Source organism: Babylonia areolata, chromosome 25 (assembly GCF_041734735.1).
Source record: "Babylonia areolata isolate BAREFJ2019XMU chromosome 25, ASM4173473v1, whole genome shotgun sequence".
Classification (NCBI taxonomy): domain Eukaryota; kingdom Metazoa; phylum Mollusca; class Gastropoda; order Neogastropoda; family Buccinidae; genus Babylonia; species Babylonia areolata.
This window is the reverse complement of record NC_134900.1, coordinates 16,583,274-16,611,039: the sequence shown is the minus strand read 5'-3', so window position 1 is coordinate 16,611,039 and position 27,766 is coordinate 16,583,274. Positions and strand designations below refer to the sequence as shown.

At 42.9% G+C, this 27,766-nt stretch overlaps 1 protein-coding gene and 1 long non-coding RNA gene across 2 annotated transcripts; both read right to left on the bottom strand.

Annotated features, from left to right (window-relative positions):
- Positions 1-198: 198 nt before the first annotated feature.
- Positions 199-18,808, bottom strand: LOC143299688 (uncharacterized). The gene is made up of 3 exons (XR_013057553.1): positions 18,639-18,808; positions 5,170-5,240; positions 199-283 (listed from the first exon to the last, which is right to left on the bottom strand). It is a non-coding gene; the product is annotated as an uncharacterized LOC143299688 (long non-coding RNA).
- Positions 18,809-20,778: 1,970 nt separating this feature from the next.
- LOC143299682 (uncharacterized) lies at positions 20,779-25,431 on the bottom strand. Its single transcript, XM_076613028.1, has 3 exons — positions 25,292-25,431; positions 22,182-22,445; positions 20,779-21,374 (listed from the first exon to the last, which is right to left on the bottom strand). The coding sequence occupies exons 1-3, from the start codon at positions 25,334-25,336 to the stop codon at positions 21,222-21,224; spliced, it is 462 nt and encodes a 153-aa protein (XP_076469143.1). The 5' UTR covers positions 25,337-25,431; the 3' UTR covers positions 20,779-21,221.
- Between the last annotated feature and the right edge of the window lie 2,335 nt (positions 25,432-27,766).

Here is a 27,766-nt window from a genome sequence, read left to right as displayed (position 1 = left end):
CCGTGAAATCAGTGGATGGGTCACTGGCGCCAGACATGGTGGTTGTATCGGGGAACCCACCGTAAAAAGCCCTAGGATGTGGAAAGTCAAATGTTGAAGGCATTGGAGTGAGAACGATGGCTGAATCACGGATGTTGAGGCCCACACTGTCTTGTGTGTCTTTGAGAGACATGGCAGTGCTGGTTTCTGTTGGTGGGGCTGGAAGCTGTGTTATTGTTGCCTCAACCATTGATGGTAGTGGTGTTTGGCTTGTCGTGTTTGTTGGCCTTCTGGCCTGGTCAGTCTGGAAAGAAAACATGGTCAGTGGTGTAAAGTCCTTAAGGTGTATGAGCCAGAAATAAATAAACATGTACATAGAAACACTTTTTTTTTTTAAATAAAAAAGGAATAAAAGTGTTCTCCTAGCTCACCCTCTCTCTCTCCCTCTCTCACTCCCTCTCTCTCACACACTCAGTCTGATGTTTGAGACAGAAATAAAACACATGTACATGGAAAAACAATACATTTGTTGTAAATTCCATACTTTTCCAAAAAAAATACATTTGTTGTTTTTAAATAAAAAGGAATAAAAGTGTTCTTCTAGCCCCCCTCACTCCCTCTCTCTCACACACTCTGTCTCTTTCAAGTCAACAACTCATTTTGGAAGCCGCATTGACACGTACCGTATGTGTGTCAGTGTGTGTGTGTGTGTGTGTGTGTGTGTGTGTGTGTGTGTGTGTGTGTGTGTGATTTTGATGATGATGATGACATTGTCCACATAGAGTGGTGTTCTGTCGGTATAAATAGTACTTGCAAAGTGCAGTTCACACATGGGCAATACATCGGGTGGAAGTGATAACCTCATGCAGGCGGCGTCTTCAGTTTGCCAGATTCCTATCATGTACTTCTTATTATCAATGGTTTCTCCAGTCAATGGGAAACCATTTAGAGCTTAGCCTTTTGTGAAGGACTATGACTCTCAAACTAGGAAGCAAAATTGCACTAGCTCTTAGTGCTGCAGCCTTGTGGGCTAGTTGGCCTTTGGGAACCATCCCAACGCCGACTGTCCTAAAACCCTCTTGGTCGAGAGAGTGGGGATGTACTTGGGCAAGACACTCTCCACTATAAACAAATTCTAGCCCAAATAGTCGGAACAGCAGTTGCCTCCTCTGCTGTTCTGATGGTCATAGTCGGACACGACTGACTATCATATAATTTATACTTCTTGTACACTAGAAGAAGAGAACGCGCTTATCTGGCCGGCAAAGAACAGGCACAAGGCCAGCCACAAAAGAAAATTGCGCTCAGCAATGGCCAATCGATCATCTTTTGTCCACACAAACACACAGAGCAAAAGTGATAAAACTAAATGAAAAATGAACCCCACACCCTCAAAACTTCAATGGAATTAAATATAACGTTTCAGTCCGTGTCCAGCCTTACAAATTAAGGACTCTGAACATCGTAAACTAGTCTGACGACAATTTAACACATTCACCACAGATACAGCATATTGTTGTTTGTTCATTTATCGAAAGTCCGCTAAGATGCTGTACATTAATTTATATGGATTAATGAAAGACTGTGGACCCATTCCATGAATGTCTGCACATACGACACGGTTATCCCCCCTCCCCTCTACATCAAAGCCCACTTTCCAATCCAGCCTTTTTTCAGTGGTGCTGCACGTTTTGCACGTGCGAATTCTCGTTCTTTTGTCGCACTGCAGATGTCACTGCGACATCTGGATCTGGATCTGTACGTCGCCGAACCAATTTTGGTTATACTGCGAGGGGAATATAGGGAGAGCGCAATAAAAAAAATAAACACACACACACACACCTTTTAAGGACAAGCTAGGTGTGGAGCTGCCGGATCGCTACTGCTTTTCGCTTTGCACATACAGGCAAGCCTGTACATTGCCGGCCCTGAACCTACAGAAGGTAGTGCCAAGCCCACAAAATCAAAGAACAAAAAACCAAAAGGTCCCCACCCCCATCCTTTCCCCACCTACCTAGCCTGATTAATGTGCAGTATGAGTTTTAGTGGGGGGCTGCAGAACTGCCCACCGCTGCTGTAAATGCGGCGACAGTACTGGCCTGGACTGTTGTTTCTTCCAGGTGGTTCCATTCTTCGATGGTCTTGACAAAGAAGGAGCATCTGTACTGCTCTGAAGTGCCATCTGGAATTTTGTAGCCCTTGGTGTTGTTAATAGCATGGCGTGTAACGATGTTGGTGGTCTCGCAGTCTTTGAATGCTGTAGGGCGGGTTTTCCTTCTGGTTCTGTTTGCAGGGGTTAGAAATTTCTCTGGTGGCATTGCTTTGATAAGCCCATGGCTGATTTTGTAGAGGGTGGTGAGCCGTTGTTGTTTCCTACGTTCTTGCAGGGGTGGGAGGCCCAGCTCATGGAGCATCTTGTCAACACAGCCCTCTTCTCTAGACCTGTAGTCTTTCTTGATGAAGCGAGCTGCTTGCCGTTGTACTCGTTCCAGCCGATCAATATCCTTCTTCAGGTACGGATCCCGTACTACTGCGCCGTACTCCAGCACTGATCGGACAAGAGCGATGTAGGCCAGTCAGGACACTCCTGGGGGCAGTTCCCTAGGTTATGCCTCAGAAATCCAAACACCGACCCAGCCCTCTTACAGATGTTGGTGATGTGGGCTGACCATTTCAGATCTGAGGAGATGAGGACACCAAGGTATGGATTGTGGTTTACATGCTTCGGGACCTCTCCACAGAGTGTGTAGAAATAGGGGGATGTGGCCTTGATTGGGAGGACATAGCACTTCTGTGCATTGAACCTCATGCCCCAGTCGTTTGTCCATACTTCTAGTCTATGGAGGTCTGCTTGGAGGATGAGGTGGTCTTGGAAGGAACGTATCTCTCGGTAGAGCAGGCAGTCGTCTGCGAACAGGCGTATCTTTGATGTTACAGTAGCAGGGAGGTCGTTTATGTGGCACAGGAACAGCAATGGGCCTAAGACTGTACCTTGGGGCACTCCCGACTCGACTGCAGCCTCCTCGGAGGATTCCCCCTCCAGAACCACCCTCATAGTTCTTTTGGTCAGGAAGCTTGTTATCCACTGGTGGACAGGCCCTCTGATGCCGTGGTGTTTCAACTTGTGGATGAGTTTGGTGTGGGGCACTGTATCGAAGGCCTTGCTGAAGTCCAGCATCATGACGTCAGTCTGTATCCTTGCTTCGGTGGACTCAAACAAGTCTTGCGCTGTAGTGAGCAGTTGGGTTTCGCAGGAATAACCAGATCTGAAGCCATGGTTCTTGTCAGTGAGGATGTTATACTTCTCCAGATGTTCATGCAGGTGATGACAGATAATATGAAGTTCTAGCAGTTTGCAGTCTACAGACGTTAGTGATATGGGTCTATAGTTCTCCGCTTTATTTTTCTGTCCCCTTTTTGAACACACTGGATACATTTGCTGTTAGCCAGTCATCCGGAAGACATGCAGAGGACAGGGAGTGGTTGATGCAGGTTAGGGCTGGGGCCAGTGTCTGCCAGCAAGTGTTTAGGACCTTACTGGGGATCCCATCTGGTCCACAAGCCTTCGAGGGGTTGAGGTTTCGCAGAAGTTTCGCGACCCCTTCTGTACTGATGGTCAGGTCGTCAATAGTTGGGGGTTTTGGTCCTTGCATCTGAGGGGGCGGTGAGCCATCTTCCTTTGTAAAGACAGACCTGAACTGGTTTAGAAGTAGTCCAGCCTTAGAAGGGCTTTCGTTGCAGAGTGTTGTATTATCCTTCAGGGGGCCTACCCCAGTGTTTTCTCGGCGCCGCGTCTTGATATACCTCCAAAAAGGCTTGCTGTTGTTCTCCCTCATGCCTTCCTCAGTGGACTTGGTGACGTACAGCTGTTCTGCCTTCCTCATGGCCCTCCTACATTCCTTCTTGCAAAATGTGTAGTTTGTCCAGTTCTGTGTCTTCTTGGCCCTTTTATATACAGCCTCTTCTTCTTTTTCAGGAGTTTGCGGATGTCCTTGTTGATCCATGGGAGATCATTCCTGTTCTTCCGGAGTGCAGATGGGACATGCTTCTCTAAGACTGTTAACATCAGCTCCTTCCTTTTTCTTGGTTTCCAGTCTCTCAGATAGGGGTTGTAAATCTCTGTCAATGTCCTCCCACTTCTTTGCTTTTGAGAAGAAGTACATCTTCCTAGCTTTCTCCTTCATTCTCTCTGGGCGGGTGTCAAGGTCAGTCACCACTGCCTCATGGTCGGAGAGTTCAGGGACGGTTGTTGAGGATTTAACTAGGAAGGGGTTGGAGACAAAGACTATGTCAATCATGTTTTCCCTCCTGGTGGGTTTGTCATGGATTTGGGTCAGATATGCCGCTGATGTGATGTCTAGGAGCTCTTCCTGTGTAGCTGGGTCACTAGCATTTGGCAGGACTGTGTGTGCATCCCAATCAATATCTGGGCAATTGAAGTCCCCAGACATGGAGAAATGTGAGCATGCAACCTGTCTTCTTCCACTTCTTGCGAAAAAAAAGGTAATTTTTTCAAAGACTATTTAGAACAGGCAAGTTAGACATGTGTTGTAGATGGAATGACCAATTGTGTTGTTCATTCAGGAATCAAACGTACCGTCATAAAATTGTTCAAAGGTTGTCATTGCTAAAACAACGATGTTATGTCAGTGTCAGTTACCGCGGTAAGGTCTTACAAGTTGTATTATGCAAAACAGCATTCTTTGTTCAAGATAACTGTCTTGCGAATTGGAAGGAGTGTTTAGGGTAACAATGTCAAATGAAACTCGCCATTTTCCGTTCCTGATTGGGCGGAAAGATTTCCTTTTGTTCAAGTTCCCCATCTTTCCCGGCGACAAGTCAGTGTACACGTGATCAAAACAAAACGAAAAAAAATCTGTCTCCAGCTTTCTCTCTCTCTCTCTCTCTCTCTCTCTCTCTCTCTGTCACTGTGACTCACTATAGTCCAAGTGTCCCCCACCCCTCCCAGTCTCGGCTCCTATGCACCCCTCCCACCCCTCTCTCTATCTACTGCATTCTGACATTTCTCCTGTACACCCAACTGATGACACCAGTCAGTGCTTGGTGTCAAGAGAGGGGAGAGGATAAATAGATGCTTGTTTATGTGTGTGTATTATATGTGTGTGTATTATATGTGTGTGTGTCAATGCATGAACATGCAAGAGGGGGGAAGCCGAGAAACATACAGACCTGTGTCATGACATCACAGGGCCCACAAGATCCGTCAGAACAGATCTCAGAACATACAGGTGCTGGTGTACCTGCACACCGATAAACAGTGTAGAAATACTCCAGCATTGATGATCAAGTCATAGCAGCAGTGTTCATACTTCATGTGTATACAGTGTTAGAGCTCATCTCCCTTACTTCTTATGTTTTTTTTGTTTGTTTTTTTCTCTCTCCCTTTCCCTCTACCCTACCTCATTTTTGCGTGTGTGTGAATGATGGACCATTTTATTTCTGGTCACTCCTCAGCAGCTATGGTTATGGAAGCACATATATAACTATTCATGCTTGTAGAATATTTGTCAGTGATAAAGCATCTGAATGATTTTACATAACCTGGAATTTTGAGCTAAGTTAAGCAAGATGTATTTGCTACTGATTTTACGAAAGTTCAACATGGTCTGTCTGTCTCAGGTATTTTGATGACAGGAACAAATACGCATCTGATTTTCAAAGATGTGAAGTATTTGTTGCCAGTTACACATGCATGTATGGTAAGATACACATGTTCCTATTCCACCCAGGACTGTGGTGTCTAACCAGTTCGATTTATGGATCAGGGAAAGGAGCTGGATTGGCTACACCCTGCACAAATCTCTGAACATCAGGAGACAGCTCTGGGGATGAGAACAATATGCCGACCAAGACAGACATGGAGAAAGTGGACAGAAGAGTGGATGAAGAGGACAGAAAAGAACCTCGTCTGCTGGAGAGGTGCTGTCCTAACCAGTGCTGGAGAGGTGCTGTCCTAACCAGTGGAGAGGTGCTGTCCTAACCAGTGGAGAGGTGCTGTCCTAACCAGTGCTGGGGAGGTGCTGTCCTAACCAGTGCTGGGGAGGTGCTGTCCTAACCAGTGCTGGAGAGGTGCTGTCCTAACCAGTGCTGGAGAGGTGCTGTTCTCCTAACCAGTGCTGGAGAGGTGCTGTCCTAACCAGTGCTGGAGAGGTGCTGTTCTCCTAACCAGTGCTGGGGAGGTGCTGTCCTAACCAGTGCTGGAGAGGTGCTGTCCTAACCAGTGCTGGAGAGGTGCTGTTCTCCTAACCAGTGCTGGAGAGGTGCTGTCCTAACCAGTGCTGGAGAGGTGCTGTTCTCCTAACCAGTGCTGGAGAGGTGCTGTCCTAACCAGTGCTGGAGAGGTGCTGTCCTAACCAGTGCTGGAGAGGTGCTGTCCTAACCAGTGCTGGAGAGGTGCTGTCCTCCTAACCAGTGCTGGAGAGATGCTGTCCTAACCAGTGCTGGAGAAGTGCTGTCCTAACCAGTGCTGGAGAGGTGCTGGAGAGGTGCTGGAGAAGTGCTGTCCTAACCAGTGCTGGAGAGGTGCTGGAGAAGTGCTGTCCTAACCAGTGCTGGAGAGGTGCTGGAGAAGTGCTGTCCTAACCAGTGCTGGAGAGATACTGTCCTAACCAGTGCTGGAGAGATACTGTCCTAACCAGTGCTGGAGAGGTGCTGTCCTTACCAGTGCTGGAGAGATACTGTCCTAACCAGTGCTGGAGAGGTGCTGGAGAAGTGCTGTCCTAACCAGTGCTGGAGAGATACTGTCCTAACCAGTGCTGGAGAGGTGCTGTCCTAACCAGTGCTGGAGAGATACTGTCCTAACCAGTGCTGGAGAGGTGCTGGAGAAGTGCTGTCCTAACCAGTGCTGGAGAGATACTGTCCTAACCAGTGCTGGAGAGGTGCTGTCCTAACCAGTGCTGGAGAGATACTGTCCTAACCAGTGCTGGAGAGATACTGTCCTAACCAGTGCTGGAGAGGTGCTGTCCTAACCAGTGCTGGAGAGATACTGTCCTAACCAGTGCTGGAGAGATACTGTCCTAACCAGTGCTGGAGAGGTGCTGTCCTAACCAGTGCTGGAGAGGTGCTGTCCTAACCAGTGCTGGAGAGGTGCTGTCCTAACCAGTGCTGGAGAAGTGCTGTCCTAACCAGTGCTGGAGAGGTGCTGGAGAGGTGCTGGAGAGGTGCTGTCCTAACCAGTGCTGGAGAGATACTGTCCTAACCAGTGCTGGAGAGGTGCTGTCCTAACCAGTGCTGGAGAGGTGCTGTCCTAACCAGTGCTGGAGAGGTGCTGTCCTAACCAGTGCTGGAGAGGTGCTGTCCTAACCAGTGCCGGAGAGGTGCTGTCCTAACCAGTGCACTTTAAGGGATGAGTGATGTAAGTCATCTTTGTTTGTAATCTGTTGCTAGATAATATAAAATCATGAAAATATATTTGTCACATGCACATAAGTGCATGCACATAAACACAAGCATGTGTGTGTGCGCACACATTTTCAAAGGAAAAAAAAAGGATTGGACGTTTTGTGCTGATTTTTTTGTTGTGAAAATAAGATTTAGTAATTATGAAGTAAGATTATCCTGTTGCCTTTCTCCCTCGATCTTCAGACTCTGTGTGTGTGTGTGTGTGTGTGTGTGTGTGTGTGTGTGTGTGTGTGTGTGTGTGTGTGTGTGTGAATGTTCTGATTGTGTTGAAATTATTCTCATTTGTCAGATGAAGATGGAATGTTTAAATTCATTTTTTTAAGATGTGCGTGTATGTGTTTTCTCCCCACAGTAGCATATGGCATGTGTCTTTGTGTATTTGTGTGTGTGTGTGCATGGAAGTACGCATGTTCATGTGTGTGTGTGTGTGTAATGGGCAGACAGACAGAGGGCAGCCCTGATGATACATGCATTATCCATGGAAGTGACGTCCCTTGTGGGTGGCTCTATCTGTCAGCAGTCACTTCACACACACACAGGACACGACAGTTCATGAAAGCACTGTGGACAACCGTTGGCAGTTTAACTCTCTCCATAAGAACGGCGAAAGAGACGACGTTGACAGCGTTTCACCCCAATTACCACCATCAAAATATTGCAAGCGGAAGGCTCTTATACTGAAGAGGTGAATGTTGACAAAGAATACCACAATTCTGACGACGGAAGCTAAAGGTTAGGTCATTCAGACACCCACTGGACATCCGAGGGGTCTGTGTAGAGGAGAAGAGAGGACTGGCTGTACTGAGTGAGTTAACCCCCACTAAAGGCGTCAGCACCTGACAGTATACACTGTTGCCATGTGATGGAATGAGTAAGGTGAAGTTAGTGAGAGCTTTCTCTTGGAGAGATGTTTGAATCAGCAGCAGTTTAGACTGAATTGTAAGGTGAAATAAGAAATTTGTCAACCCATCGCAAATCAGTAACAAGATGTGTGCAGGCATGCACTCTCTCCCCTTCTTTCTTTTTCTCCACATCATTCTCTCCCTCTCCCACCTCACACTGACATGATGTATACACATGCTTGATCAAGCACAAAGAGAGAGAGAGAGACAAGAATGGGGGCTGTCTGTTCTCACATATCATCATACATACATACACACTAGCGTATGTGATCACACACACACACACACACACACACACACACACACACACACACACACATGCATGAGCACACATATAGAATCTCTCTCTCTCTCTCTCTCTTTCTCTGATTTTCACTCCCTCCCTTTTGCTCTTCTGTTTCTCTCCCTCCCTCTCGCTCTCTCTGTTTTTCTTTGTTTCTCTCTATCTCTCTGTTTCTTTCCATCTCTCTCTGTGTTTCTCTCTCTCCCCCCCTCTCTCTCTTTTTCTCCCCCCTCCCCCTTTCTCTCTCTCTCCCTCTTTCTCTCTGTGCTGTCAGACATACATGTGGTGGATGTCAGTCAGTGTCATCATGTCAGCAGACATGAAGGAAGGTTGTCTGTATTACTGCTTCACGACAGACTCTCCCTGTCGTATCTGTCATTTTATTGGTTGTGCCAGGTGGAATCACCGTTGACATGTGTTTGGTTTTCTGAAAACCAGAAATAAAGTGCTCTTTTTCAAGTTTTTTTGCAAAATATGTTGCGGATAAAAGATACTGTTCAAGAAGAGGATAAACTGCATCTGTGAGGGTAATTATGTTCATTGTTAATTGGAGCAAAAGGTAGATAACAAAAATGTTGACACATTTTCTCACTTCTTCATCTCATATAGTATTACTGGCACTGGTAAATTTATCAAAAATATGAATTTACATGTGTAAGTACAAAATGACACTGATAAGTTTATTTTAAAATATATGTATGAACTAACAGGTCTGAGTAAATAGTAATTCTGTAAATTTATTAAGGATTACCCCCCGAAAGCGGAGTATGGCTGCCTAAGTAAAAGCCCACTAGGGTACATACGAGTGAACGTGGGAGTTGCAGCCCATGAACGGAGAAGAAGAAGAAGACCGAGGATTGATGGATAAATCAGAGATTTTTTTTTTCTACTGTAGTTTGGTGCAACAAACCACCATTTTCAGTCAGATCAAAAGTATTTTAAGAAGAAACAAAAAGTATGAAAGCAGATAGAAGGTGACAAGAAATAAAATCCAGCCCCCCCACCCACAATCTTCTCCCTTGATCGTTTTACCAGTTTGTGTAAAGTAGTGTTAACAGGTTGTTTGGAAGCACGTGTGTACAAAGCCACCCCCTCCTCTTTGATTAACCATGTTGTTGTTTTTTCATGGATTTCATCAAACTATTTAGTGAAAATAAAACAAAATAATATTCTGTATTAATCTTGAAAATGTAAAGACCAGACTTCAAATGAATTAAGTGACCAGCCATTCCAGATTATCTTACCAGGAAATAATCACTAATGGGCTGATTCCATTCAGTATATATGGACTGTAGAATATCACTACCTCTCCATAACTCTTAAGTCTCTCCCACCTTAACTAACTACCACAGCTACCACAGCTCAGAGATTATGAAACATTTTACTGAGTTCAGTGTAGAGGAGGGTCACAAACTGTGTCGTCACCAAGGGACGTGGAGAGAAGCATTTCTGAATTTTCATGGATGGTTTTAAACTTGCTCTGTGCTGACTTCTTCTGCGTTCACTCGTATGCACACGAGTGGGCTTCTACGTGTATGACCGTTTTCACCCCGCCATGTAGGCAGCCATACTCCGTTTTCGGGAGTGTGCATGCTGGGTATGTTCTTGTTTCCATAACCCACCGAACGTTGACATGGATTACAGGATCTTTAACGTGCGTATTTGATCTTCTGCTTGCATATACACACGAAGGGGATTCAGGCACTAGCAGGTCTGCACATATGTTGACCTGGAGATCGTAAAAATCTCCACCCTTTACCCACCAGGCGCCGTCACCGTGATTCGAACCCGGGACCCTCAGATTGACAGTCCAACGCTTTAACCACTCGGCTATTGCGCCAGGCGCTATGTGCTGACAGACTTGGTGTGCTTTTGCTGTTGAAATGTTTAGTATTGGGTACCTTTATCAGTCTTCATTTCCTGGAGTCCAACTACATGCGCATACACAAATATGCGTACGCTTGTGCAACGACACATGCAATCAGAGAGAGAGGGAGAGAGAGAGAGAGAGGATTCATGAAGATGTTTTAGGGGATGGGAGGAGGATCTAACCTGTTCTTTCACTTGTGAGTCCTCCAACCCCCTATTTCCATCTTCTGTGTGTGGGGGTTGATTTTTTTTCCATCTCTTTTTTCTCTTCTCCAAAATTTTCTCTTATACACAGATAATATATAAACAAATAAAATAAATAATACAATAAAACAAAGTGATAAATAAACAACTAAAGAAAATCACTTTGGCTGAAAAATTGTGCTGTGATTTGTGTAACAGGTAGGTAAAATTAGGGGAGCAAAGTTTTCTTTCAGTTGAAGCAAAGAGCGCTCTTTCCTTAGTAGATAACAGTGACAGACAGACAGCAGAGGTGTGCTGTATCTTATCAGCAGTTGCTGGTCAATTGAAGTCTGTCAGAATAGCAGGATAAAGAAAGAATGTACATGACTGTCCTTGATTTATAGAGAAAAAAAAATTGTATTCCGAATTTTAGTGATGATGAGGGCAGATAACAGATTTTTATCAAGGTCTGACCAGCATGTTAGGTTTAAGCATTGGCTGGGCATCTGCTCCTCTTTTATGTTCTAGTTTTTAAAAAAATATTCCTTTTGTGAAGTAGTGTTGTGTACATGGATCAGTCTGGATGCTTGGACACCTTGAAACTGAAGCTATCCCTGGCTATATAATGCAGAAAAATCTCCACCTCCCTGTCTGTCTGTCTGTCTGTCTCTCTCTCTCAATCTCTCTCTCCCTGTGCTCACGAGATGCCGGGCAGCCGTTGGAAAGAGCTCGTCAAAATATTTAGCGTTTTTGTTAATTACAAATTTTCCTGTGTGTGATCATGAAAAACATCATTGTGTAGATCAAGTGGATACTTTTCTGTGTTAACTGCTGTAAAAAGTTTTTTGATTTTACACATTATCGTGTGTTATTCGGTGTTGTTCGGTTATCGCACTTGGACACACAAGAGTGCGCATGAACTGTGGCTGTGCAATGTGAACACGTTATACTTGTCAGCTGTTGTGAACTGTGTGTGGTTGACTGTGCTGTTCAGCGTGACCCTATGTGGCAGGATAACTGTGTGCATATGGATACCATACCACCTCATGATGGGATTTATTTGTGAGTAACCTGGTGTATTGTTCCGGCGGTGACAGCAAGTGAGTTACGTGTGTTGTCTGTGTGTAAATTCCTTTTTATGATTTATATTTTTGTATCCACAGTAGTCCGTTTTATTACTCATTATCATGGCTGAATCTATTTCCCCTTATGAAAAAACCATTGACAACAAACTACAGCCCACTATGGACATCATTCAAAAACGTTTTACATGTAGCAAAGACGAGCTCTTGGTCTGGAGGAACAGTTTGTTATATCGCTACCCAGCCATTCAGGACACTGAGATTTCCGTTCAGCACAGTGACTTTGATTCCAGTGATTCAATATCAAACTTCTCGTCACCAGTGATTTCTCTGCCGCCACCACCACCTCTTTCTAAAACAGTTATTCGAATTCTTCACCAGTCCTCCAAATCTATTACTATATCCCTTTATTTTTCTTCACAGTCTGCAGGAACTCTGCTTTGTCAAGGTGTTGACTGCCCGAGGTGGGACTCTGATGAATGTGAAATCTTAAAAGATTTTATTTCCACTTTTACTCAAGATAAGAATTGTGAAAAACTGATGTCTTCATTAATTCAAACTCCTGTCAAGTTCATTAGTAATTTCCATGGAACACCAATGTTAAAAAAATCCTACCATTGACTTATCTCATGACAACAATATCAGCAGTGCCAGCAGTGGACACACCCCCTCTCCAAACACCACACCTGCTCTTGGAGTCTAGAACGGACGACCCTACAAGAGAAAGCGTCATCCTCCTCCCACCCACCCCGACAGTGCTACCCTGTGAGCAGCAGCAAAAGACTGAACCCAAATCCCACAGGAAGTGTACCCCTGTGGGTAAAAGGACAAGGAAGCAGTGCAAACGAACACTTTATCCTCCCCCTCGTGTGTCACCTGCCATTTCCCAAACTGTCCAACAAAGTTGTTCTTTTGGAACAGCAGCTAGAAGCGGTGATCAGTGCACAGTCCGCACTGGAAAGTGACTTCAAGTCTGTGGTTGAAGACGTCAAAACAGTCACCAAAAATGTACTACGTATAAATGTTTGTGCAAAATTTGATGCCTTAGTTTCCAAAATAGATTAATTAAAAACACACATTAATGATATGGAAAAATGTAACAAACAACTCACAAAAGAAAATGGGTCCATAAAAGCTCAGCTTGGGTCCCTCCTGTCAGAAGTAAAAAAAAATAAAATCGACCCCAAAAGAAAGTGTATCAACCTTCTCACAGACTGAGTCAGATGAAATACATCACAATCTGTCAAACACGACCAGCAGTGTGAATGTTGATACTCAAACTGAAGATGTATGTTTTCCCAGCTCCCCCTGTAACAGTGATGGTCAGACTGTAACAACAGTCCTGAAGATGGACCACGGACTGATTGTCAGTCTTTGTCACAACCACCCTCCATTTTATCACTGACGGGAGACAAATCCAACATATGCATTAACCCCCCTGCCCCGATTCAAGCTGATACGGATGATGATGCTTTGCAATATTCTGTTTCCACAGGTACACAAATATGTAAGCATGCACTCAAGGCCTGATTAAGCGCGTTGGGTTATGCTGCTGGTCAGGCATCTGCTCAACAGATGTGGTGTAGCGTGTATGGATTTGTCCGAACGCAGTGACGCCTCCTTGAGAAAGTGAAACTGAAACTGAAACTGTTTCCACTGCAAACGCATATTCCGTACTGTCAGAAAATAGTCCAGCAGCACACTTAACACTGCCTCCTGTTGAGGCAGTTGTGAGGAAGGATAGCTGCCTCCCACACCCCAAATCAAGCCCCGGTGAAATTCTGGCTCACATGTCTATCCCCAAGAGAGCAACAATGCTACTTATCGGAGACTCCATCATACGCTTCATCAATCCAAAACGCTTAGTCCCTCGACAAGAATTTTTATTCAAAATATGTGTACCAGGTATGACTGTTAGAGATCTCCACACCTGGCTGCAGTCAACCCCCACAGCCCCTGATCTGAAAGACGTTATTGTGCATGTCGGCATCAATTCTTGTCCGTCTGGCCCTGTGCCACTGGAGACATGGTCCGAGCTCATGGCATTATGTCTGAGGAAGTTTCCAAAGGCACAGGTGACTTTTAGCTCCATCCTTCCGGCAAAGGGAAAACACCATTTCAACAACAGTATTGCCCCAGCAAATCGTTATATACAAGAAGCATGTACTCGATACAATGTAAATTTTATTGACAATTTTCCCCTGTTCGCGTCTGACGCAAATCTGTACAGCAGTACAAATCACCCCAATGCCAGGGGCACTGCGCGTCTGGCGGAAAATCTGAAAGGCTGTTGTGGACATTTTCATTTTCGGATGACAACATTCCACAAGATAATCGTTTGTCATTCTGATCAGGGTACAGATCCTCACAAGGGTACAAACATTCAAAGCCTTCTGTCCAGTTCTCTAATTTTCCCATTGTGAATCAAAATAACGCCCCTAGAGTTCAACAATCAAAACCTCTTCCGCCATCTGTCTACTCATCCTATCATTATCCACCACTGATTCAAAATCCCTGTACCAAAGATAATCTTGTCCCTTCATCACAAACAAACACTTCCATTCCTCCTCTCTCACGCCCTTTCCTGTCGAATTCCACTCACGTTCCACATCAGCCAGAAAGTCATGTGGAGGCATACAGCCCCCCTCCCCCCGCTTTCCCCGGGCAACAAATGCACGGATGGTCGAGCTCAGTATCCCCAAATCGTTTTCACCCTGATGCTGAGCGGTTGTTGCTGATGGCCTCAAAGTTACTGTCACAACACGCATTCCCTGCTCATCAAAATCGTTTTCACCCTGATGCTGAGCGGTTGTTGCTGGTGGCCTCAAAGTTACTGTCACAACACGCATTCCCTGCTCATCAAACACATTAGTTACATTTTTTAATTTAATCGTTTGATTACTTGTGAACATATGTGAGTGAATGTATGCATATACAATGAGGATGTGTGATTTGTGGTTCTGTTCTTTTGTCACATGTTGCATTTGTATGGCTTATCTTAAAACTCACATGTGTCACTGTATGCCGGAACAAAATATGTGACTAAGTTCATAAGCAGATTCACGTTGTGTTGAATGCTTTCCGTTCGAGGTACCTGGCTGAACGGCAGCTTCAGGACATCCTGCAACAGTGTACAAACACTGCTGCCTTTTGTTGTCTCTTTGCATAGTTGATCTACCTAACAAGTTTGATTTACACTATTTATACCTTTAGTGCGCTATTTGATTATCTTTTCTAATTATTTATACTTTTGCGTTGCATGCATTATTCTTTTGTCCTGACAATTATGAACAATACGCGTAATCTTTGGCCATCAAAAGACGGCTTGAGAGTTGGGTATCTCAATATAATTCATGTGGTAAATAAATTAAGTGATGTGTCCCATATACTGTATAATTCTGGTAAAGGCTTTCATATATTTGGTTTCGCAGAATCAAAATTATCTCAGCACATATCTGACTCAGAACTTATAATGCAAAACTACCATTTTATTCGCAAAGATCCAGTCAGTGCGAAAGAAATAGGTCTGCTTGTATACGTTCATCAAAACATTAATTTTAGGAGACTTGAGGCACTAGAGAATTATCACGTGGAGTCAGTATGGATTGAAGTTCAGTTGAAAAGATCAAAACCAATTGTATTATGTTTTATTTATAGAAACCCCGCTGAACGTGTAGATTGGACTTATAAATTTACGAATATGATGGATGATCTTTTGATTTCGCAAGTATCTGATGAAATTATCTTAATGGGTGATTTCAACATAGATTTGATGAAATTCAGTAATGCTTGGACTAATATTTATGAATCATTTAATCTAACTCAGCTAATTGACAAACCCACAAGGATTACTTCTACATCTGCAACACTAATTGATCATAACTATGATTCCTCGACTAACAATATAATAGAATTATGCTCACCAACATTTGGATGCAGTGATCATTTACCAGTCTGCTTCACATGGGCAAAACGTGGCATTAAAGTTCCCCAAAACTACCATAAGATTATTAATTATAGAAGTTTCTCATGTCTTGATAAAGATCTCTTTTCGTTTGATTTAATGAATTCCTGTCTGCCATCTGTTCACCAGTTTACTAATCCTGACGAAGCACTTGAAGTCTGGTATCACAATTTTCTAAATGTTTATAACAAGCATGCACCATTTAAAACAAAACGTGTCAAAAATTACCCACAGAAACTATGATGACTCAAAGCACAGCAATCAAAATCAGTCAGAGAGACGAGCTTTTAGATAAGGGGAATCAAAAGGAATTCAAAACACAAAGAAATAAAGTTAATAGTTTAAGACGTTCAGCAAAAATATAAGCATTTTCATGAAATGGTTTCCTCTAAAGCTGACAGTAGATCGATATGGAGAGCTATCAATCAGCTAACCAATAACAACAAAACTTCACAACACCCAATACCCAAAGATATCTCTGTGGAAAACCTAAATAGTCATTTTTTGTAATATATCCAGCTCTACGATAAAATCCAACAAAACCAACGTTAATCAGTTAGATGTTCTAGAAGATTTCTGTTTGTCCAAAAATATCACATCCACTTTGAACATTCCCCCTATGTGTGTACATGAAGTATATAATGCTCTTGTTCACTTAAAACAGACAAGTACAAGAGGACTTGATGACCTAGACGGAAAAATTTTTAAAATGGCTGCTCCAATTATCGCTGAAACACTGACTTACGTTTACAATTTATGTATATAAAAAAATCAGGTCCCAAAGGCATTTAAAACTGCGAAAGTTGTACCCATATTTAAGAATGGTAATCGTTCGGATCCCTCTAATTATAGGCCAATTTCTATATTATCTATACTATCTAAACCGTTAGAGAATCATTTGAAGAAACATATACTCAACCATTTCAATGAATTTAGTCTGTTTCACCCAAATCAATCGGGATTTAGGCCTAACCACTCCTGTCATACAGCACTAACCAACTTCGTTGATCAGTGGCTTACTAATATTAACAACAACGAAATAACAGGTGTTCTTTTTGTAGATTTTGCAAAGGCATTTCATGTTATTGATCACACTCTTCTTATCAGAAAACTAAAAGCATATGGGTTATCTCACAATACTTTAAAGCTAATGTCTTCGTTTTTGTCCGACAGAAAGCAAATGGTTTCAGTTGATAGAGTCAAATCTCAGCTTTTACCCATAAGTTACGGTGTTTCCCAAGGTTCTGTTCTAGGACCTATTTTATATTCAATTTGCATTAACGATTTACCCCTCTTTATTGAACCACCTTGTGAGTTATTTGCAGATGACACAACGATACACACTAAGCATCATAGAATAGAAAGAGTATCATCATCATTGCAACAAAGTATTAATGATATAGTAACATGTGCTCACACCCGCAAAAGACGAAATACATTGTCATTACCACAAGGCAAAAGCGCCAAAACCTACTGCCCACTCGTTCTCCATTGTATATCAATGGCGTAATGATTGAGGAAGTCAGTCATCACAAAGTACTTGGTCTTATTATTGATATTAACTTGTCATGGTCTCAACATGTTATGATGACTTGTAAAACTTTATCCAAAAAGATTCATCAGCTTTCTAGAATCAAGCATTTCTTGAACAAGCATTGCCGTAAATTATTTTTCCATGCTTATATTGAACCACATGTAAATATGGCTCAACAATATGGGATTCTGCCAGTGAAAATGTTTTAAAACAACTCATGAGTCTACACAGAAGAGCCTTAAAGCTGATACATCTGAAATCTTCGTCATTAACTGTCTCTGATTACAAAGATTTAGATATTCTGCCATTTAAATGGAAACTCATTCATAATAAGGCGCTTTTCATGTTTAAGATCATGTCTAGTTTTGCTCCTCCATATCTAAAACAGCGATTCCTTACAAGTACTATACGTAACAACAACAAGATCATGGTACCACTGCCAAGAATTGATTTATTCAAATCGAGTCTCACTTACTCTGGCGGTTGCGTCTGGAACAACATCTCAACTAGTTTTAATGTTCATACAAGTATCACTGTGTTTAAGAAAAGGTATCATGAATACCTGATGGAAAATTTAGCAAATTGTTTAGTATACCATATTATGTTATGTCATATGATATTACTGTATTTCGCCACATGTCTCACTCTATCTCTTTATCTCATCCTCTCTATAAATACTATCTCATCTCCTGTCGCTTCCCCCCCCCTCTCTCTCTCTCTCTCTCTCTCTCTCTCTCTCTCTCTCTACTCGCTCCGCATTTTATAAATTACGTGTTGTTTCTTATAAATATGATGCTTATTATAATGTTGTTTCTTTTCTCGTTTTTCTATGAATTTGTTAACGTTAACTCATTTTTTTGGGTCTTCTTCATACCTTTTCTCTAGACATTTTTCCCTTTCGAGGGCTGGAGAAAGCAATTGTTTGCTTACTCTAATGCTATCGGAAATAAGATCCATTCATTCATTCACTCATTTATCATTCATTTATTCCTTCCTTCCTTCCTTCATTCATTCATCCTCTCTCTCTCTCTCTCTCTCACTCACTCACTCTATCTCTCATTACCATATTCATATACATTATTGTCATTAATGCAGGTATCATGATTATGTACTTGTAAATGCTACTGTTCAGTTGAGTGTATTTGAATTTCATGTATGTTTTTCTATATCTTGTGAACATGATTTCATTTCATTTTGCCCTGAGGGCTGGATGTAAAAAAGCATATGCATGCTTATTCCACTTCCCTCATTAAAAAGATTCATTCGTTCGTTCCTCCGTTCTCTCTCTCTCTCTCTCTCTCTCTCTCTCTCTCTCTATATATATATATATATATATATATATATATATATATATCCCACCCTTTCTCATTCCCCTATCTGGTGAGGTTTGCCCAATTGACTAAGAACCACAAGCACCTACCCCAAACAGAAGAACCAAAACCAGCAACCCACAGCAGCAGGAGACAGAGAAATCCCCCAGAACACCACAAGCAAACTCCATTGTACGGCCATCTCGATCTTGACCCTGGAAGGTCTGACCCCTTCACAGCAAGCGTCAGAAAAGTTGAGACACAGCTGTACGTAGTGTCATCACAGCTCTTTCATCAATGTTGTGTTGCCTCTGTCCTCCCCGCCCCCACACCCTCCCCTCGTATGTATCCCCCTTATCCTCTTTTCTTCTTCATGCCCTTTGCCCCTCCCTTCAATCTTCCCATGTCGGGCTTGGCCATCCGTCATCCCATCATGCATGAACAATGAATGGGGAGGAAACAGCAGTGTGTGGGGAGCAGGGGAAAGCAGTCATGGTGGGTTCTGATGTACTGCTGTGGGCTAGTCTCTAGCTTGCTGTAGTCAGCTGCCTTGCCAAGTCCCTTACCCCTGGTAGGGATGTTGGGGGCTCTTTCAGTATAAAAAAAAAAAGAAGAAAAAAGTAGTGACTGGTATCCCCCGCTGGGCCCCTTAACACGGAGTGTTGCTGTGAACTCGAACAGGAAGACTGGGACTGTACAGTTAAGGGCCACCCACTTCACACAGAGAAATCTGTTGTGACAAAGAGTGTTACAATACAATACAGTTCAACACAGTGCAGTGCAATACAGTTTTATGCACATGTATGCATGCGCACAGATTTATGTGTGTTTTTTTCTTCCATTTTCCCACAAGTAGCAGTTTTCGTGTGTGTATGTGGGGGGTAGGGGGAGGAGGGGGGGGGGATGAAGTGCAGTCAGAATGCCTGTGTAGCTATAAACTTCCAGTGACAGTGGCATAAAAATATAGAGGGAGGGAGAGAGAGAGAGAAAGAGAGAGATACGTAGATATGTGTATACATATACAATTAAACATGACAGATTTGAAAATTAAAGCCACAATGAAAACATCCACTGTGCATGTGATCAGTGATGTGTAGATTTTAATGACCCAAGTTGGCAGATTATGCATGTGAAAGCCCACGCATAAACAGGAGTTAATTCCCTTCTCAGGGGAGCGAGGGGTAGGGGAGTAGTTACGTGTTGGGCAGGATGGGGTCATGCATGCTTTGCGTAGGGAGGTGTGCTTGTCTGTCCAAATGAATCCAGTTCAGGTTGATGATGGAGTCTCCCGTCGGACCGATGGATGCGTAGGCAGGCAGTCTTATCTGTCGGTGTGTGTCCTCATATGGGAGAAGAGGCCGATTCTGGATGCGCAGCACTTCCCACAGGTGTTGCAAGGGAAAACGTCTCCAGAAGTTGAGCCCTGCTTCCTTAACTCACGCTTCTCCTTAATGGGCAGCGTTCTCTTGTTTTCAAACGTCTGTACGCCACTAGAGCACAGCATCCCTTACGTTAGCCTGGTTGCCTGAACTCTCGCTTTCCGCTGTTTCCATCTTAAAGTCTTAACTCCCGAGAGCAAGGTTTCGGTTGCGCCCCTTTTCTCTGCATTCAAATTTTGTACTGAAGTCACTTTGATGTATGGATCATAACATTTGTCAAACCATTTAATGGCAGCTACAGTGTGTGTGTGTGTGTGTGTGTGTGTGTGTGTGTGTGTGTGTGTGTGTGTGTGTGTGTGTGTGTGTGTGTGTGTGTGTCCATATATATGTATACATTTCTTATTCTATCTATCATATCTTTCTGCAGTGTAACACATGAATGTCACACAGTGATACAGGGATATGCAATACTTACTGTTCCATTTGGTGATGAAAATGTTAAGCTGAATAAAAAACATTTGTTCACTTTGCTTTATGGAATCCAAAGGGAGTTAGCTGGGCATGTTCCTCTGTGTGTGTGTGTGTGTGTGTGTGTGTGTGTGTCTGTGTGTGCGCGCGCATGAGCATGCATGCTATTTAGCAGGTACCTATTGTTATAGCTCCAACCCAACCCACACACCTTTCTGGCCCCCCATTCTCTCTCTCTCTCTCTCTCTCACACACACACACACACACACACACACACACACACACACACACACACACACACACATACTGGAGGAAAGGAGAGATTCACACATAAAATCCATCAACAGACCATTCTTCCGAAGTCCAGCAGGCATTCCAACAGTACACACGCCAAGTGTGAGGATTAATTATCCAGCTGTTTATTACATGAAGAAACAGAACAGTGAAGTAATCACATTTGGACTTGCATGCAACTGACTGTAGTGTGGCAACTAGTTTGTATGTGTGTGTCTGTATACATGCATGACTGTGCATGTGTATAGCATGCACACACGCTCATGTGTGTGTTGGAGGGTAGGTCATGCAGAACACATGGTCTTGGAAGAAGAAGAAATGGAAACCTCAAGTGTGTGTGTGTGTGTGTGTGTGTGTGTGTGTGTGTGTGTGTGTGTGTGTGTGTGTGTGCATGCATGTACACTCACTCATGTGTGCCGGAGGTTTGGCCAAGGTTTTAGCATGGTTTTAGAAGACGTGAGGGGAGGGGGGGGGAGGGAAGAAGAAGAAAAAAATGGATGTAGGGGAAACAGTGGTTAAACAAGGAGAAGCAGTAAGACGCTATGTGATGCTTTACTTTCCAGGCAGCTCATGGACTGGCTGGTTGGTGTCGACCTCAGGGGCAGAGGTGGTGGCGGGGGCGTCAGTGACGGGCTGATTGGTGGGGCCACCGGTGTAGGTGCCTGCAGCCATGCACTTGGGGTTCCTGTAGCTGTGACTTCCTCCCTGGTGAGTGAGTTGGGAACGGGTGTGTGGCCGTTATTATTGTAGAGAAAGTAACAGTTTGTTGAACGAAAGACTTCAACATACAATTTTAAACAAATTTTAATTACACATACTTAACTGTGACCCACTAGTGCAGACTCCGGCAGGGGTCTGATTCCTGTCCTGTGCAAACTACTAGTACTATCCGCCTATGCGGAGAAAACGAAAGTAGCTACGGCCGATAATCTCCCGAAGTAGGTTACCTACCCTTTGCATCCCTGACTAGCGCCCTCTTTTGACTTTGAAACGTAATTTTAGGAAGAAAATTTCCTATTAACCCATTCCACCCTATGCCATAATGATGCAGAAAAACACTGAATGATAATAATAGCACTTTAAATCTTAAAGATAAAACCAGGACAAACTACATAATAATAATAATGAAAATAATAATAGCACTTTAAGTCTTAGAGATAAAACCAACACACACACACACACACACACACACACACACACACACACACACACATCTCCCCTTGCCTCCCTTCGCTTCTCACTACCACCCATACCCCATCCCTCCACCCCACCATCTACTCACGTTGTGCGACTCTGAGAGAAAGAACTATGGAGAGAAAGAACTTGGACAAACTACCTGTCATAATGATAGCACCGAAACTCTTGGAGATAAAATTTAAACACACACACGCACACACACACACACAGACATACACACACGCGCGCGCGCACGCGCGCCTCCCCTTGCCTCCCTACACTTCCCCTACCCCCCATCCCTCAACCTTCAACCCTTCCACCCCACCCTACACTCACATTGTGGGACTCGGACTCGCCATGGCACTCGAGCCCCTCGGCGCATGGACAGCCAAAAGAGTGTGGCTTGGAGCCGCCGAAGATGTCCATGTCTGGCTCACAGCTGTGCCCTTCCTGGGCCAGGGGCATGCAGGCGCCGTGGTGGTGGAGGAGGTCACCTAAAATGAAGCGTTTCTTCTGCCCCAGGTGGTGCCCGAAGAAGTCTGAGGCGCAGCATTCACTGGGCGTGCAGTCGCTGTCGGAGCTGCACAGGTCCTGGGCCAGCTGTAGGTGGAAAGATGGGGTGACTTGTTGATACATAGCACCTGTCTCTTGGGGTGACTGATACTGATATAGTGCCTATCTTCAGTCTGTCCACACTCTTAGCCCTTTCACTTCCGGAACTATTTGTGATTATTTTTTTTGCAAAGTAATTACCAGCTTCCTAAAAAAAAATAAATAAATAAATAAAATAAATCACAAAAATTGAAATTATGCTCAAGAGTATGTAAAAGTATATGTTTTCTTGAAGGAAAACGAATGGAGAATATAATTTTCATAAGTTCAGTGTTCACAGGATGAGATAACTCCCAATCAGGGAAGATAACCTGGATTTTCAGGGGAAAAAAATACGCAAAATGTTTTGGAGAAAAAAGAAGAAAATTCTTCAAGTTTGTTTATTTTATGGGTGGAGATGGTGCTAGAATATTTGCAAATGTATTAGACACAACAATCATATGCAATTATGTTGTTTCTTCACTATCATTTTGTTTTCAACATAACAAACATAAACACTCACATACACCCACACACACACCCTCCCCACCCAAACACCCATGAACACTATCAAACAATTGTACAACACAAAAGCTTACTGTAAACAATATTTTAGCTTGAAGTTTCCATCGGGAGCGTTTCATAGTAAATGAAAACTCTTTAAAGAAAACAAACAACAAACAAACAACAACAACAAAATTGGGTTTTTCTTGTCCGCAATTAAAAGAAAAGAAATACAAATTCTGGACTTTTTTTCTCAGTGAACTGAAGCTGTGCGTTTCTGGCTGTTCTTTCTGATGGCTGTATATCAAAGATCACAGATCTCCACAGTGCCACAGATTGGTGGACTGGATAGTGACTGATTGAATGACACAGGAAACGAATGATGAGCGCCCAGTGGCAGCCGTCAGTCGGCTCTACCCAGGTAGACAGCCTGTTGTGTAAATGACTATGTGTTTGTAAAGCGCTTAGAGCTTGGCCTCCAACCGAGGATAGGCGCTGTATAAGTGTGGCCGTGCTCCGAGTGGTTATTCAAGGGTACGGCACAAAAGACTTAACTAAATATTGATTAATTGAAAGGATAGACAAGATCCCACGCACAGGCCAGGAACATATAGAGGCCAGTCACAAATGGGTTTTTCTATTGTTTTATTTACAATAGTTGTGTAGAGAAAACTAAGAAGACATAAAGGAGAAGAACTAAGAAGAAATAATGAGAAGAACTAAAAGAGAAGAAGTAATGAGAAGAAGACAGTGCCTGGAATGACACAAACAAATGTCATAAGCACAACATGTCGGCACAAGTGACTAGTAAAGCACATGTATACATGGAAAGACTATCACTCGGGTTTGGGATACGCAACAACATATTTCACATGAAGTGGACCTATTGTCAGCAATGTCATGTCACCTCTGACAGCCTCAGTCGCCATGTGTCTCCAGTTGATACTGGTGGCATGAACTGGCAGCATTTGGCGTAATGGATAAGCTTTCGATCTGCCTGTCTGTTTTGTTCTTCCAGCACTCACTGTGGTGTAGAATTAGTGTTATGTGTGTGCAGGTTTGTGTGTGTGTGAGTTTGCCTCTGTGTGTGTGTGTGTGTGTGTGTGTGTGTGTGTGTGTGTGTGTGTGTGTGTGTGTGAATATGCTGCATCTGAACATTCTGAAGTCACAGAAGTGATGGTAATGCAGTGTAGTAGTAGTTGGTGGTGGTTTGATAGTTTTACGTCATCTGCAATAGCAGTAGCAGTGGTAGTCAGTGCTGTAGTTGGCAGTAAGATCACATTGCTTGTTTTATTTTTCAGTTTCTGAGACATTCATTAAAAAAAAAAGTCATAATCATTAATACACATGGTAATTCACATGAAAATTTGAGATTTCTGCATAGAGAGATTGAATTTTGAAATACCTGTGAAGAAGCAGAAAATAAAAGCAAAATTATGTTACATGTCAAGATAATAGTCACCAGATATGTCCATATATGACATTTGTGTTGATAATTGTGTAGATATATATATATATATATATATATATATATATATATAGAGAGAGAGAGAGAGAGAGAGAGAGAGAGAGAGAGAGAGAGAGAGAGAGAGAGAGTTATATTTCTGATAAAAAGCACAATATTCAGTGAGGGATTACTATAGATTATTCAACAGTGTGTTCTTTCATTTCTTTGGGAAACAATGAACTGAATATTTAATGAAAAGAAAGTTTATTTAATATGCAAGACATGATAGGAACAAGAGACGTTTTTAAGGAATGGGGAAAGGAAAACCAGTTTTCAGTAGGTTACAATAATATTGATCGTTGTAGGTTTTGTTGTTGTTGTTGTTTTAATGAAGACAACAACAGCAACAACAATAGTTGCATGAAAACTGTATCCTGCAAGCACAAAAGAGCCTATAGTATGCATGCCTGGAGAGAGAGAGAGAGAGAGAGAGAGAGAGAGAGAGAGAGAGAGAGAGAGAGACATAAAACTAGAAGTGTGGATAGGCAAGCAAAAAGATGAATACTTGCTGCCAGCTCAAGAAATGCCCCAAAGCGTAAAGACCTGACAACCCCAGAAACGTAACACTGGGTAGGTAACGGGTACATTATGCAAATTGAGGCCAGGGAAGAGAAGCAATGAAGGAAGTTTGAGAAAGAGAAAAGAAAGAAAGAAAGGAGGAGGAGGAAGAAAAAAGACGAGGTCGAGGAGGAAAAAGAGGAAGAGGAAGAAAAAAGGAAGAACAGGGAGGATGAAGAGGAAGCAGAAATATTGATGAAGATGAAAACAAGGAGGAAGAGGATCTAAAGCTTCAAGAACATGAGTAATAGCAAATTTTAATAAATGAATAAATAAACAAACTTACCGACAGCTGCACCAAAACGCACAAAGCTACGATAAACTTGATCATCTTTGCTGTTTGGTTTCCGCAGGTACCTCTCCGGAGGGCCTCTGATGATAACCAGATTGTTCCAAAGACTGCCGCGGCTGTGTTCTTATACTGTGCTGTCCGCCCTCCACCCCCATCCCACCACCACCCCCACCACACCCATGGCCCCATTGTTCCAGAATTAAAAAACAGAAATCCTGATTAAGTAAATAGGTTATAAGGATTTCTGATAATCGTTGGGAAAGAGACATCTGATTTGAGCAACAGGCGGTCAGATTAAAATGGTCAAGTCTTACAGCTAGGTCCTTTCAATCTTTGAGTTACACACACAGGTGGTGCAAGTTGTGGGCCCATTTATGATGCAAGTTGGGCTTTGGGTCTGCAGTTTGACTGTTCAAGGTAGTTATTTTTAAGTATTCATGGACACCTGAACACCTGCACTTCTGCACACACAAACAGACTTATATTCCACAATGAAGTCAAGCGCATTTGCACACACACTTATACTGTGCATGCATGCACACACACGCACACAAACGTGTTTGGTGAAGCAGCATCTGCACATTCCTAATGTAGTACACTCTCTCGCTCTCGAACAACACACATTCTCTCTCTCTCTCTCTCTGTCTCTCTCTTTGTCTGTCTGTCTGTCTGTCTCTGGCAATACAATTTGGAACTGGTTATGGCCAAGTTCAATTTCATTATAGTCTAGTTATTTATTTCTTGGTCTGAGCCTCCATCAAACTGGTGTGGTAAGTTATAGTTGCAAGGAAGCTCTGCCCATGAATATACACAAGGGTGTACATGAGGGTGTTTCAAATTCTCTCTCTCTCTCTCTCTCTCTCTCTCTCTCTCTCTCTCTCTCTCTCTCTCTCTCTCTCTCTCTCTCTTTCTCTCTCCAGGCATGCATGTATGTTCACACATTTCGACTACAGTGTCAATGGGTACCAATTACCTTATTGAATTTCTGGAAAAAGAAACATATTGCAGTTTTCACCTGTGTTGATTCTGTTTACTCAGGTGAATGCGTCAAGCACCACATTTGTTGAAATTGTTGACACAAGACAGGGAACTATGATTGAAATCGGCCGTTGCATTCCCCATTTTTCATACAGGGTACCAGCCATCACTTTCTGTTGGGCACCACCGCCTGATTCTTCATCCTCTTCCTCCCTTGCCCTTTCTCTCTCTCACTCTCCGTCCCTCTCCCTCCCCCCCCCCACACGTACTCTCTCCCCAACAACCCCCCCGCCCCGCCGCCCCCCACTCCACCCCCATTTTTAAAAGATCTGAAAAAATGAAAGTAGATAGACATTAAAAAACAGATTCCACCATTTGTTTGTAAAAAACAAAACAAAACAAAACAAAAAAAAAACATGTATGCAGGCATGCACAACACGTGCAGGCCTTCACCACAATGTCATGTAGACTTGTGTCTCTACCTTGTGGAAAGAGTTAAAGCGCAGTTTCAGAAAATCAGGTCACTGGCCACACGTATACACTGGCATGATTAGGATTGCCTTATCTGTCTTATGCCAATTTTGCTTTTTAGTTATCGTTTTGGGAAACAATAGAATGTTCTTTGTGAAAACAAAGCTGACGGTGTCATGCCAATGGCCTTTTTTTCTTGCTTTTTCATGTTTTACGATGTTTTGATTGTTGTGGAACAAAACATGATGGACGACTCCAGACGAATGACGTCCTAAAAACACGCAAAAATATAAAGTTAGCAGTTTTCTGACCGAAGAAAGATTCTGACTGATTAAACTCTCTCTCCATGGTTTATTGTCATTGAATGACCAGGTTTATAGGACACAGAATAATACATACAAATGTCAAACTGATCACTGGCTATTGTTGCTTGTCCAGTTTGTAATGCATTGTGTTACTTTTGAAATGTATGAAACCTTACACCCACAATCACAATTATGTTATTGAAGACAAACACATCCATGGACATATTCCACCAGCAACTATTGTATTTTCTCTTTGATTGGATTTTAGAGCTGATAGGTATTCAGCCCTTAGGTGGCCCTTTTGCTGTTGTTTGGGCTGAAAGCAACATGATTTTATTTTGATTTCATTTGAGCCCTGGTTGCAGTTCTTTTAACACCAGCTCACAAGATATGGCTCTTAGTTTGGGGGCAAAGTATATAGTTTGATGTTCGCTCAAAGAGGATTGATTTTTTACAGAAAGAACCATTCCTATGTGATTGTACAAAAGCATTGTCCTCTGCAAAATTCTGTAAAGGAAATCCACTCTGATATGTACATGAATATATACATGCATGCACTCACGGCCTGACAAGTGCTTTGTGTCATGCTGCTGTCAGGCATCTGCTAAGCAGATGTGGTGTAGCGTATATGGATTCCTAAGAAGACTGTGATGCCTCCTTGAGAAACTGAAACTGAAAAGCAGACACTGAACATTTGTATACATTTGTTTCTTGA

Excerpts from the sequence above, each read along its gene's own strand:
- LOC143299682 (XM_076613028.1), bottom strand. The coding sequence starts at position 25,336 with ATGATCAAGTTTATCGTAGCTTTGTGCGTTTTGGTGCAGCTGTCG. Across the intron at positions 22,446-25,291 it reads GCGTTTTGGTGCAGCTGTCG|CTGGCCCAGGACCTGTGCAG; the intron begins GTAAGTTTGTTT and ends TTCCACCTACAG. Across the intron at positions 21,375-22,181 it reads GCGAGTCCGAGTCCCACAAT|GGAGGAAGTCACAGCTACAG; the intron begins GTGAGTGTAGGG and ends CTCACTCACCAG.